Consider the following 15,600-nt stretch of genomic DNA (forward strand, 5'->3'; position numbering starts at 1 on the left):
TGCATAAATATAAACACTCATTCTGTCAAGCACCTGACACCATAGAGTTAACATAGCTGTTACATGTTATCTGTATTTCCACATGGGCAAACCTAGATATCTGGTGGGTATTCTATAGACTTTTATGGACCTGGACCTACCTGCTTTCAAGCAGAAAATATAAGAATTCATTGATAACTGAAGGCATCTGTTTAATATGAGTATTTCAAAATGTGTAAAGGACAGAACTAGTGTTATGGAGTTCTAGTTGGACGAACCATTTAGAATAATCCTGTCCAAGTCTTGTTCATTCAAGAAGAAGATGTATGTATCGTCTTGCATTTGAAACTCGCCCTATCATTTAATCAATCATATACTTCAATATTTCTTCCCAAGGTCAGATTTTCTTCTGACTTACTTCACCAAGAAAACTGATATATATGTATGTTACATTATGCTGAAAGTGATGTTTACAAATGTATTCAATTCAATCAATCGAATTTTAATTACTCTTAGTTAAATCATATATTTTGTCATAATTAAAAAGAAAAGATAAAAGCTTTGAGTGTTAGGTTACAAAATGCATTGTTGGGTCCTCCGTTTGATGTTTTGACATACATAATCACAAGAACCATTACACTAACGTTATATCATCATTTGCATTCGGTGTAATAATGTATAACAATTGTTGTTTATCAATTCTTTCAACTTTATATTTAATCAAGATATATTAACATTTCAATAAAAAATTAAACGGTAAATGAATTATATCCGCTATGTGCGCCGATTTGTAGATGCCGCTGAAAATTTTCCGGTAAGTAATGTTATGTAAAGAAATACGTGCAACCCATTACTAGTTTCAACAATTCCGAATAACTTTCATTAAACATACTTACGACAGTCTGGGTCAGATCCGTCAAGCTTACAATCACCTAAAAAATCAATGGGTTTTCATAATTACTAAGTATTCAAATTTCTGTGTTTGCGCGTTCCTGATGAAGGTTAATCCAGACATCCACATCCGACGGACGAATTGCATATAGTGTTTTTTCTTAAACATAATGAAATCACAACTGAACGTTAAATGATTTCACTCTTACTATCAATTTCAATATAAATAAAGGCAACAGTAGTATACCGCTGTTCAAAACTCATAAATCCATGGACAAAAAACTAAATCGGGGTAACAAACCAAAACCGAGGGAAACGCATTAAATATAAGAGGAGAACAACGACACAACACCGAAACGCAACACACACAGAAACGGACCAAGCATCAGACAAAACACCACGAGAATAACAAATATAACATGAAAACCAAATACATGAATTTGGGATAGACAAGTACCGTGCCACGTCTTATCTCAAAAATAAGAGAAAACACAAACGACTCAACGTTAAAATGCAACACACACAGAAACGAATGATAATATAACAATGGCCATCTTCCTGACTTGGTACAGGACACTTTTAAAGGGGAATAAAAGTGGTGGGTTGAACCTGGTTTTATGGCATGCCAAACCTCGCACTTTAATGGCAAAGTTAAATGTTACATTGAAATGACAACATAATATTACAGGACTACAATACAAATAAATAGGAGAACATATTAGACAAAGAAAAACATGATTAATAGATAACAAAAAGCATCAGGTTTAAAATTCAATACGCCAAAAACGCGCCTTGTCCACACAAGACTCACCAGTGACGCCCAGATATAAAAGATCGAACGTGAAACAGGTACAAAGTTGTACAGCACTGAAGATCAAAAGTTGAAAAGGTTTTGAAAAATACGGCATTGTTTTTTATGGACGGGATAAGAACATCCTTATTATATAGAACACTTAATGCTATTGCAAATAGTAAATTTTAACAAATGAATATGAAAGAGATATACATAATATAGTCTTACGCTATCACAAGTTTCTATAAACTTTGCTCTTGTATATACCGATTGTTATCTTTGTTATTGGATGTATACAGAAATTCAAATAATTCTTTATTTTGTAACATGCATGTTATATAACATACATATACGATATTGATCCAATCGAAACAATTGAAACAGTAAAATTTCTAATTTAACATACGATGGTTACCGACGTTTTAAATATTTAAAATCAAACTGTCGAGAGTGAATAAATAACGTATTGCACGAGGTTTGGTGGTGGAATCTACTTCTCTTAACATTTTTAGATAATAAATAGACAATCATAATCTATTTTTCTGCATGATCTTAAAAAAAAATGTGTTCCTTTTATGTTGATATCAACAGACATGGTCACCTTTTTTCATGACGTCACAATTGAGATTCCAGAGGAGGGGAAAAATTAGACGTCATAATCGAATTTTGACCAATGACAATTTGAGTTTAGTCAAACCACATTTGATTAACAGGTCAGGAAAATAATCGAGTAAAAATTAGAGAAATGAGGATAATACAAAACAATTGATTTATTAAAAAGATACCAAATTCAACTCATGGTTATTCCTCATACATTTCATTTAAATGTTGTATATGCTAAGCTTATGTTGTGCGTTTTAAATCTTGTCGTTGTGTTTTGCTATGTGTTTGCTCTGACTTATCTCATATCATCCCCGGCATAAAATGGGATTCGGAGCTCCTTAAGGATTTGTGATTTTCGACACGCAGTAATTATTACTGACAGATATGTTTTTTATTTGTTTTTAACATTTACTTAGTGATCTTTTAATATACTATTGAATGTTTTAACATATAAAAATAAACTTCAACTTACGGCATGTTTGATCTATACATTTCCATCCAAGTCCGCTGCCCTTTGGTACCATGCATTCGGAACATGCTTGGCCATTCGTAGAGTCGTAAGGTCTTGATTTGGTAGATACACTTAAAACATGTATAAAAAGTTTTTTTCAGCTTTGCTTTCTACACGTGACATACTGTTTTATTAAAGCTTGCAAAGTTATATCAATGCAATATTTTGTATTACTACAGGAAAAATCAAAGACAGCTGTGCAGTTTCATGAGTTTATAATAATTTTAAAAACTTAATTGATGTTTATATTAATGTTTCATGTTCTGTCCGACTCGGCTTCTGTCAAAATCCATTATTTATTTAAATAAACTCATCATAGATACCAGGACTAAATTTTGTATATACGCCAGACGTGCGTTTCGTCTACAAAAGACTCATCAGTGACGCTCGAATCCAAAAAAAGTTAAAAGTGGACATTTTATTACTAGATTAAAGTTGTCTGTAGTAGAGACGATAATGTTTTCTTAACCGTCTCATGATATTTGTGCACGTGTTAATTTTCAATCTTTGTCAGGTTAATTCAGTCAGTTGAATGACTTAGTTTGTAGCAGAATAGCAGTGCAAAAATTCAAATAAACTTTTCACAGCTTCCTAAAAATGCCGCCAATCAGTAAAATGATAATTTCAAATAAGAAAAGTAAGAAAAGTGACACAATTGGATAATGAGGTTATTTTAGAAAAAATGGTTTCAAGGCATTTGGCCTGGTGTTTTTTTCGGCCCGATGAGCACTCTTTCGCAATGGCTTACTTAGAATAGTATCCAATTCTTATTTCTGCTATACATTTGCTTTTCTCAAATTGTGTTCAAGTTTAGTTAACCGACAAAAATTTTCCCTATTTCAACAATTTATAAATAAAAATTCTGTAGCAACCTGCACTTCCGATATTCTGTTCCGACCCCCGGTTGGACGAATCCAATAAACAACATTTAAAGGTATTGATGTTTAATTTTCAATTGATTAGTTCTATATATTTTACAAAATCAAATGAATAAAATATACAGAACTAATGATGAGATTTATGTGACTTTCTAGGGCTGAGTACACATCCACGAAAGTCCAAATCGTCATACATTTGTACATAGATGCATGATTTTTTTAAGTTGTCGGTGGCTTTGAACTAGCTGTCAGATAACTGCGAGTACTCTCAGGTCTGTTAATTGAAGCTTTTTGTGTCGGGATGAATAAGTACCCGGCCATGTTCACTTGTATTTTTGTCCATCTGATGAGTTAAGCCTTTTTCAACTGATTTTAATAGTTCGTTCTTATGTTGTACTGTTATACCACTGTCCGAGGTTAGGGGAGGGTTGAAATCCCGCTTACATGTTCAACCCCGCCACATTATTTATGTATGTGCCTGTCCCAAGTCAGGAACCTATGGTTGTCGTTTATTTAAGTTTTACATATTTGTTTTTCGTTCCTTTTTTACATAAATAAGGCCGTTAGTGTTCTCGTTTGAATTGTTTTACATTGTCTCATCGAGGCCTTTTATAGCTGACTATGCGATATGGGCTTTATTAATCGTTGAAGGCCGTACGGTGACTTATAGTTGTTAATGTTTGTGTGTCATTTTGGTCTTTTGTGGATAGTTGTCTCATTGGCAATCATACCACATCTCTTCTTTTTTATATTGATCTTTAACACAAGAGGTGAGCATACCAATAATCATAATTGAATATATTTCCTTAATTTTAAAAATCGAATATTAGGACCATCCACATTTGTTTTTTTTACTTAACTGTTATTACTTACGGAGGCCAGTAGTCACAAACCCAATACCAAGCGTTTTTCCATACTTCTTGTTGGGTTGGGGTTGATATATACAAGTTGTCGCATTTATTCATAGCACAACCAACTTGAATGGTCTTCCAATTAACTACCTAAAACAATAATGTGACAGTAAGTTGTGAACAATTCATTTTTTATGTAGCAACATTCCATCAGCGCATACATACGGAGTATATATCTCCCAATTGATACGATATTTCGGGCTTGTATTTCCTATCATGATTTCCTTGATAGTGGGTTGCTAGTCACAAGGAAGCTATTAAAACAAGAGATCAAAATAGTGAAGTTGGAATGTCATCACGAATTGTTTGACAGTTATGAATAACCATCTCATATATGATATCGGATATGTTCCTTATGTCCTAACTACAATCCAGAATGTGACCTACCGAGTTAAACCATTTACCGGGTTTGTAATAACATAAACAACACGACGGTTACCCTTCCAGGACACCTGAGATCCCTTCCTGATTTTGGTGGGGTTCGTGTTTCTTAGTCTTTAGGTTTTCTTTGTTGTGTAATGTGTACTATTATTTGTCTGCTTGTCTTTTTTTTAAACATAGCGTTGTCATTTTTTTTTATATATGAGTTTGACTGTCCTTCTAATATATTTCGCTACTCTGTGATATTGTATGTGACCCTTGAAGCTTTTGTACTTGACTATCGCTTGTTCATCTATTTATATATAGTGACGTGTTCAAGAGGGCGCAGACAGTGTACGTATCCACTATTTGATTGGTAAACAAATATCTTTTAGCATAGATATTGTTTAACTCCCTTCACTCGTCATTACACGCAATTTTAACGTTCCCTTTCAATAAAAAAAAATCGATCTGGGTACACTTCAGTTGAACCCTATTTAGTTTGATTTACAGTGGGTGCAAGACTTTTTATTTTAAAAACAATACTAATTTAAAAATAAATCATCTGTTAATTTAACATTTCGCCTCAGCATTTTCGAACAAAGTTATCTGTGATTCTATTATGCGATCGCGATTAAGTCATGAGACAGACCAGTTATATTATTCTATCATGTGAGCCAGACTTGATCGTGAGGCAGTCAAGCTTGGTAATTTATCATGTGAACGCGATTTAATCGTGATTCTATCTTTCAATCGAGATTTAATCGTGAAACAGTCAAGCACTGTAATGCATCATGTGATGCAGATTAAAACATGTAACCTATGTGATTATAAGCGCGAATAAATCGTGAGGCAGTCCAGGACAGTAGTTCTAACATGTTACCACGATTAGATCGTGTTACAGTCAAACATAATATGTACACCATACGTTTTGAATTTATAGTAAAATGCGACAATCATGTTCAATCTAGATTTAATCATACCGATTCAAAGAATTATGGTGTTCTACGTTTGAGGTAGTTTGTGTGTATTGAAGTGATACAATATTGGTGTATAGATGTGTTGCAAATACGCAAAAATAAATTATTTCATGAGAGAACATAATCTATGTAGTAGGAAGTGAGGTATATTGGTGACCCATTGGTGACCTTCGGCTGTTGTCTGCTCTATGGTCGGATTGTTGTCGCTTTGACACATTCCCCATTTCCTTTCTCAATTTTATATATCTTAATGAACTTACCTGTAAATAGTGTCCTACAACACCAATCCATTGATGGTCCTTATAATTATAATTATCTTTCTCGTTCATATACAAGCCCACCATTCTCTCAATAGAATGGTCACTCCCTGTTGTAGCGCCTAAATTTTGACCAACATGTACACCAGAAGGGCTAGAACAGAAATGAATCTCGGGTATAAGATTAAAGCCTTTATTTGGACCAAGTATACATGAAAAGATAATGTGGAGTAATTTTCACTGAGACAGTTATCCAACAATACTGCATTATGTATAATGTAACGGCGAACCCGCCTTCAACAAAAAAGATTTAATATTAAAAAATAACTAGAGGTCTAGAAAGTTGTGATGACATATACATTTATTTTTATCTGAAAAAAATTAACAGATGATTATATCTTTCATACGAAGCGAGATTTGAATACCGCTTGTTATTATACTTTTAGTTAAAATCGCCAGATTTTGATTGGTAAAAAGGTTATTGGCAACACATTTTATATTTAATGATTTTAAACCCAAAAGGATTGAAAATTCCTTAACAAAAATAAAGCTTTATGTAAACACAGAACAAAGTTGTATTTGACGGTTGAAAATAAACTTGACTTAACATGATCAGGTAAAACTATGAGAGAAGTAACTGAAATATAGGCGAGAACATGTTAATCTGATCATAATATAAACTCAGCTATGTACCTGACCAACAAGTGTTTTCTACTTACTCATAAATGACACTGCTAAGTAAATAAAGACAACAGTAGTATACCGCTGTTCAAAAGTCATAAATCGATTGAGAGAAAACAAATCCGGGTAGCAAACTAAAACTGAGAGAAACACATCAAATATAGGAGGAAAGAACATAACAACAGAAATAATTAAGTGCAACAAAATACCTAACGATAATGCAATGCACTTAAAAACGAACTATAAAATCACAATTGCCATTTTCCTGACTTGGTACAGGACATTTTAGGAAGAAAAAATGGTGGGAAACAAAGCAGCAGCAATATCAATTATCAAGTCTCATGTTAAGCAAGGCCGACGATTGAGATTACAGCTTCCTGTAATCGAGATTTAAAAAAGACAATAATCACCATGGTCAAAAGTAAAAGGCAGAATTACAAACAACAATATACGAAATGCTACACAGAATACGAGACCGTGTTTAAAAAAAACACCAAATAATGTGAAGTAATTTTACTCCACGTTGACTTTCTTTTTTCAGTTAATTGTACGTGTAACGAAAGGATAACTTATTACATAGTTTTACAGGGTTAGTTTTTCCAGGCTGATTTAACATCGCTAATGACAAACGAACCATGTGACGCTCGAAGCCGTTACTTCATCGTTTTTTAAATTTAGAATATGGTAGTATATTAAAAAATATATACTTGGGATGTGAAATCGCTGCGGCGTGGAGGCTACATAATTTGGTGGCTTTCGTGCAAGATTTGATTTTTTTACGAATAAGGATCAAAGTCAGTTTTGATTTTAGTTTTAGAGACGATATAAAAAAAATGCGACCAAATCAATGACAAAGATATTAATAACTATAGGTTACAATACTGCTTTTTGTACATTTGAAAATGCCTCTACCAAGTCAGGAATATGACAGTTCTTGTCCACTCGTTTTTGATTCGTTTTGTTATTTGATTTTGCCATGTGATTATGGACTTTCCGAATTGATTTTCCTCGAAGTTCAGTATTTTTTTTATTTTACTTTTTAAACAATGAGGAAAGACCATACCGAATAGTCAGCCATAAACCGATCCAATAAAACAAATGACAATGCAACTCTAGAATCTGACTAAACCATACTGTTCTCATTAGCAGAAAAGGTTCCTTAATGATTTCACCCATTGAATTTTCTTTTTGTGCTTTTTACATTTATTTAAAGGATTTTTTCTGGGTTCTGCAGGACAGTTCTTTAGATATTGTTTTTCAATCGACGCCCCCCCTTTCTATTACAAAAGTAATCATCACTTACGTCTGCAGGTTTGTGTGCTTAAATGTGCATTCATCTGCTAATCCTTGTGCTAAGTCAGCAAGTGTTCCATTCCAATCCTGAAATCAAGAAAAATGTAAACATAATAAGGACATGCTTTGGAAGTGTGAGTAGTATGGAAAACATCTTAATTAAAAGGAAATTCGCTGTCATAAAAAGACATTTAAAGGAGGGAGAAGATGTGAATAAAAAAGCCGCAGGTTGAAAACAAAACCTTCTGTATGGAAAAGCTTTAAAGAAGGAAAGAAAACAATATACGAATGTGACTGCATGTGAAAAATTAAAATGAATAATGAAAACTAAGGCAAAAACAACACGGTTTTCTTTATTTAAAAACAACACGGTTTTCTTTATTTAAAAACAAAACACACCTACATATTGGTATAAGAAGGTACTCAAGTCGAGTAAATCGTGTAGAAATTGACGATATCAATGTATGCTGTAAATCAAAAAGTTTAGGCTATTTTCATTTTGAATCAGTTCCGGATCTTTTTTGGCTGAACTGTTTATGTATATGTATAGTGATTTTATGCTTCTAAAAATAAATTATCATCCTGTAATTATACTGTTAAGATGAGTAGATGATCATTTCTGTACACTAAAAGAATAATGCGTGTAATGTATTAGAGATTCTTGTTTAATTCCTACGAGAAGGTAACACCTCCAGAATCGAATCTTATCTTATAAGCTAGAGTTAGAGTATGGGATAAGGTATCTGCGCAATGCTAGGCGTTGTTGTCGTAGAATATGTAGAAGTTAGAAATTAAAAGTACAGATTCCATCCCCGGTCGGGGAAGAAGTTACGAATCAGATCTACTCTTACAACGTAAGGTTGCTTTTTATTGCACTTTCTATATACATATGTATGTGTGTGTGTATGTGTATAATAATCAGGAGTTGTGTTACTATTACAGAGGCGACAACTGTCCATCAAACCCCAAAGGCATGATGTGAACAATTACAGATAAACGTACGTATATCGAATGCTATTTTGAATTATTTTGCTATTTTCTACAATTTCGTTTCTGATTTCTCGATTATAATATTGGCATGTTTTGACTATTTGGAAGCGATTTTGTAGTTGAATGTGATCATCCTTTCTATTTGCACTCCTAGTTTTGTTAGGGTACTTGTTCCTCAGTCTTATGTTTTTGTTGTACATTTTGTTGGACGAAGTTGAAGACTGTTGTTTGTATTTTCTTCGTCATTCTATTTTTGATCATTTTTTATCATGGTGTTGTATTGTTGTTCTTTTATTCTTTGTCGTTTTGATAAATGGTAATGGTGTTGAATGTTTTTCTGTTATTGTTTACCGTCTTCTTGTTGTATTCTGCTTCTGTTGTATCATCTTCAATAAAATGAAATCAAGTTGATTTAAAAGTTTGTGCTAAGTACTTACCATTGTCCACATATTGTCAGCATATTCCTTTTTTCGATATGCTCTGTGTACAGCCACTGCCCTAGCGGCTTCCTCATCTGATAAACGACATGGTTTCGTGACTCCTTTAATGTCCAGTGTTGCAGCTTCGGTTGCGCTATTAACCTGTCTCTTTTGGGCATTACTCATAATATCCCTTGTAAGAGCATCCCCAATACCTAGATTCCTTCTACGTTTGTAAGGTGGATTACCAAATAGTGAATTCATTTTACGTTTGCCAGGTTGATTACCAATACCCGGATTCCTTCCACGTTTGTCAGGTTGATTACCAAATACTGAATTCCTTCCACGCTTGATTCTGTCAGGATTGTTGAACCATTCGTGATACCGTTTCATTGTATTGGTTGTTTCATCCTTGTCCCCATCCTTCTTGAATTTCCATGGGTTTTCAGTTTGCTCTCTTTTAATTGCTTTTATGATATCTCTGTCTGTAAGCTGTCGTGTACTAGAATCTTGTTGGTCACTTTCAGTACTACTTTTCTCTTTGTCGCTTATCGCATTTGATAACAATTTCTCAGCTATCTCTTCAGGAATCATAGAATCGAAATCATCATGTGGTGGATTGTTATCGCTCACATCTCTGTAACACAAAATGTATTTAAGCTAAACTCGATTAAAACTACAATTAAATTTTTCAAACATTCAAATGAGATTTGTCATAACATTTATGCATCTTTGTTCGTTCTGGCATTGCTCTGCGTTTTTACTTTAACATTTTAAAGTTAAATGAAACTATATATTTGCAGTTTTTTAAAGGTTTTATATATTAGCTGTACATTACATTTTGATGTTGATGTAACTGTGTCCTCAAACTATCACAAAGTCATTATATAAATTACATTGTTTGAACTACAATCGTACGCCAATCTTTATTTTATAGAAAGGACAGTTGATTGGATAAAAGTGATTGGTTTCCACGCCTATATTCAACTGATGTCATATGAACTGACTGCATATATCTGCCAATATGAGGTTAAATCATCTCCAAAAGACATTCCACATCATTTACATAGTGTAATAGGACCTTCCCACTCTTCATGTTGTATTCGCAAACAAAGAGGTCATAAGTTTGTTGTTGTTCCATCATATGTCATGTTTAAGAGTAACCTTAAATTTCTTCAAAAGAACTTTTGTAGAAACGGTACTGATATTGGTGTTGATTAATTTCAATTCAACAAAACAACAAAGCATATTTTAGTGTGTGTTTTCTTTTTTTCTTTTTTTTTTATGATTGTTTGCCCCCCTTTTCCCTCAAACCAGTCATCCTACCCATACTATCCCCATGGATTTTGTTTGCTTATTGAGTAAGCATTTCCTGATTTATATTTATTTTACAGTTTGGCACTCAAAGCATACATGCACTTAAATTGTATTTTGTTATTAGACAAGTTCACCATAAGCCGCTACCGAAACCGATACCGATACCGATACCAAAAATATGGGTGAGGTAAATGGTAAATGTTTATGATATTAATTAACTCAACCCTTTTAATCCATTATTATATTGTTTGAAATTTGAATACATTAGATGATACATTACTTCAATTCATTAATTCACATGGATCTATCAAAAAGCAAAGTTACATTCAACCATTATTAGACACACTAATACAAATACTATACAATTCAAGATGCTGATACAATATATTTATGATGTACATAAGTCATTAAGTTAAGGGGGGTTTGTCGCAGGGGAAAAGCTGCACATAGTTATACAATAGGTACATTATCGTTCCGACTATTCCTATAAAGAGAACCTTTCATTTTATGATTTTTTTCTTTCCGATAGAATGTTCTACATAAACTCTTCCTGAACGAATCATTTTATAGACAAATTTGCGTTGATAGATGATTAAATCTTACAGTATATGGTGTTGCAATAGGATGTTAAGATGGATACATGGTATCGCTAAGTAGCCGAGCAGTTAGCACTGTGCTGACATGAATTATCATTGATATGGTCATATTTATAAATTAATTGTTTACAAAACTTTTTGAATTTTTTGAATACTAAGGCTTTTCTACCTCATGTATATATTACCTAAGCTGTATTTGGCTAAATTTTTAGAAATTTTGGTCTTCAATGCTCTTCAATTTCATACTATTATTGACCTTTTTGTTTTTTTAAATTCGAGCGTCACTGGTGAGTCTTTTGTAGACGAAACGCGCGTCTGGCGTAAAAACAAAATTTAATCCTGGTATCTGTGATGAGTTTGTTTACTAACAATCACGAGAAAACGGTTATATATCATATGGAACGATTGCATCCATATCTAAATGGATTGGGCTCGAAAGTCTTTCTGTATCCAATGAATTTGGAAACTACTCAAAATAACAGCATCAGTCTCTTTATTTCAATTTGACCTTTATTTTTGTTTTTAAAAAGCTGTGGTAGTATAAAAAACCTTTTCTTAATTAAGTTTTGGAATGTGTTGTTGTCCTTCTCGTTAATGTGGCTCACAGCATCAAATAAAGCATGCTTGTCCTCGAGTATGTAAGGTTTTCTTAGTCTCAACATTATTTTGAAAATCGAAATGGTTATTGTTTAGTACAGTGGGAATTGAGAAATCACATCAGTAATTATAGTCAGAACGATATTGCGCCTATTTTAGAACTATGTACGGTTCTTACTTTCGACGAAACTTGTTTCGTGAATAATGTACATCATCAATAAAGTATCAACAGCTTAATGTATATTGATGAATTGAAGTTATACTACATCTAGTGTACTATACGTATTCAAATTTCAAACAATATCATAGAGTAAAAGTATTGAACAAATTCAACATTATAAACATTCACAATTTACCTCACTACTATTTTTGGTTTCGGTTTCGGCTTATGGTTAACATAGATATAGGAAGATGTAGTGTGAGTGCCAATGAGACAACTCTCCATCCAAATAAAGATTTCAAAATAGGTCAATGTACGGCATTCAACACGGAGCCTTGGCTCACACCGAACAACAAGCTATACAAGGCCCCAAAATTACTAGTGTAAAACCATTCAAACGTAAAAACTAGGGATGGCAACGAGTATTCGAGTACTCGGGTACTCGCTCGGAAGACCGAGTACTCGAGTACAGTTTTAGTACTCGGATACTCGTTTGCCTGTTATACATTTTGAGATATTTCTCTCCACATTTCCACTCATTTTAGTTCTGTTGAAATATACCTTTCGTAATACAAATAAAATTAATTAACAATGTTTATTTTGAGGATACTGTTTGTTATAGTAGTACCAGCAACGTTCTTTCCATCCAATGATATGTTTTCATGTGCACTACATGTAACAAAATAGAAAGTCAAACAGTTTTTTGTCTAAAATCATATAATTTCTTAACAAGAACAAAATCAAATCAAAGTGACCTGCCGTGAACCCTAAGCAACTAATTAGAGAAAATTTTAACGGTGTTTGTATACGGATCAATAATTATCTCATCACAAGCCGTAAATACTTACCTTTGTTTGTTAATCAAGACTTATATGTAAACGTGATTATATATAATTAGTATGAGAGGTACATTTAAATTAACTCAATTACTCTGTATTTGAAACTTAACTATAATTGTTTAATTTACAATTTAAAGATAGGCGAAAGTAAAAGGGGGACATTTAAACCCAAAAGTCGAAAATAAACTGACAATGACATGCCTAAATATAAAGAAAATTTGACAAACGAAAGTGCCAAAAAAAAAAGAAAACACAGAAAAAGTAAGACTGAGCAACACGAAAAAGCACAAATTATTTGAAGTCAAATATTGTTGTTGACAAATTAATGGACAAGTCGTATTATAAAAAATACCAACTCATAAGGAACAGATGATACATGTATTGTCTACTTTATATGCAAATATTGTTCATTTTATTTTAGTTTGGTTCTTGAACACGTACAGAAACAATAATTGCGATTATGATAGGTTATTAGTAAAAACGGCGATCGGTAATTGATTGTTTGATAGACTAAAAAAACTATGATTTTAGTACGTTTGTATTTCGCTTATATGTTTATGAAAGGTAATAACAAAAACACTGCATCCCACCTAAAGTCTATACTTTTCAATTGACGTTTAAGATTCGTCCGAGTACTCGCGAGTACTCGAGTATTATGACCGATTATCCGAGTATTAAATTTCAGATCTTTTGACATCCCTAGTAAAAACCAACGGTATAATCTATATATAAACAAAAACACCCAAAAAAAAGAGATACACGTATAAATTACATAAACAAACGACAGCTACTGAACATCAGATTTCTGACTTAGGACAGGTGCAAACATTTGCTGCGGGATTAAACTTTTAATGGATCCAGACCTTCTCCCTTTTTCTGAAACAATAGCATAACATCACAACATATCAATTGGCAGGCTTAACGCAATCATAAAAACTTGTCTATTTGAAATTTATCAGCTATAGGTAGAAATTTTGGTAGAAAGAACTGTTGATATGGACGCTAAGTAGTTCTGACGAAGCAGTAATAACTCGCAAATCACATTTTATATATTCAACGATTTATTCCCAATTCGGAACAGTTATAAAATAAAATAGATCATGAACTGTCCATCTACCTATGGCACAAAACCTCCACCAAATTTAATAAAATATGCAAATCGATAGACACAATATTTAGTTTATTTCCATATTAAAAATATTTTGCATTATTTTTTAGTTTTTAAAGCTTTTTAGAGAGCTTATTGAATTTTAAACAACTATTTAATGATATGGTATAAGTACACTATTCAAAAAGGAGAAGTGTTATGATTGCTAATAAGACAATTTTCCACTAATGACAAAATGACATCAATAATTGTCTATGAAGAGGTGTGATGCTAAATCACATCAGATGACATTGTCATAAATTAACGACAATTAAGAATTGAATGCTTTTTTTTTGTAAATTCATGGGGTGTAAAAGCGTTGACCCAAGTACATTTAGTATTAGGGCGGAAAGCGCTTCATTCAAAAATGTGCGCACGTTCAACGCTTTTACAACCCTATAAAATTACTAAAAGAACCATCCCATACTTAAACTTACATTTTTGAGCTAGGATCATGAAATCACAATGTCTATCATGTTTTAATTTTATTTACTTATGCACGTAATTGTGGAAGCTCGTGTCGTCAGAAAGTTTTATCTTAAATGAATTTCAGGGTCAGAAAAACACAAAATTGCTGTTAGCCAATCAAAATAGCGTTTCTAATGAAACATGCATACAATGTATGATTGCTGTTAGCCAAACCAAACAACGTATTATAATATGTAGTAATTATTGTTGTACAAGTAATTGAAATAAATTGAAATAACAAGTAGCTTTGCAACCACTGGCATGATGATACTTAGGTGCATATTCTCAAGTGAGAAGATAAAACATACCGTTCTGAATTTACATACACAAAAAAAAATAATCTTATTACATGTTTACATGATTATTTAAAAAAATCATGCTTTGCACACGGAATAATACTACTACTTACTCTACTGAAAATGGTGGTCCAAGTGCGATGTGTTCATATGGTGAAGCAAGAACGCCAGTTACAAGCACTGTAAAAATAAGCAAGTGCATTGTCAAAAGGTTTGATACTTACAAGTCGCATGCAGTTGTGTATTTATACCAAATATGTTATGCTGGGTGGGACAGTCACTTTGCAAATTAAAATTTAAAAAAAAGACACTTAGGTTATTTTTATTATGTATATTACCTTAAATTTCAAATCTGCATCTAATTAATGTTTAATTACATCAAGTTAATCAGTGTAATCCAAAATTAATGAGACCGCGAATAAAATTTCATATTTTCCCACATATTATAGTTACATAACGGTAAGTCTTAAGACCTTTCTATGAAAGCAAGGAACATGTTTGTTTTGTTTGACATTGTTTCGAAAGATCCGCCTTTTATATGCAGACTAAATGCGAGTTACGTAAGAATCATTTCGCTTTGAATCTAGGTCTGTAATATATAGATTAATATTCAGTCAGGGATGTCAAAAGATCC

General features: G+C 32.7%; 1 protein-coding gene across 1 annotated transcript; it reads right to left on the bottom strand.

Moving 5' to 3' along the window:
• Positions 1 to 861: 861 nt before the first annotated feature.
• Positions 862 to 15,159, bottom strand: LOC134705946 (glioma pathogenesis-related protein 1-like). Its single transcript, XM_063564659.1, has 7 exons — positions 15,080 to 15,159; positions 9,565 to 10,183; positions 8,148 to 8,224; positions 6,167 to 6,317; positions 4,529 to 4,656; positions 2,739 to 2,848; positions 862 to 911 (listed from the first exon to the last, which is right to left on the bottom strand). Exons 2-7 carry the CDS (start codon positions 10,138 to 10,140, stop codon positions 862 to 864), a joined length of 1,092 nt encoding a protein of 363 aa, XP_063420729.1. The 5' UTR covers positions 10,141 to 10,183; positions 15,080 to 15,159.
• Positions 15,160 to 15,600: the final 441 nt, after the last annotated feature.

This window comes from Mytilus trossulus, chromosome 2 (genome assembly GCF_036588685.1).
Source record: "Mytilus trossulus isolate FHL-02 chromosome 2, PNRI_Mtr1.1.1.hap1, whole genome shotgun sequence".
NCBI lineage: Eukaryota > Metazoa > Mollusca > Bivalvia > Mytilida > Mytilidae > Mytilus > Mytilus trossulus.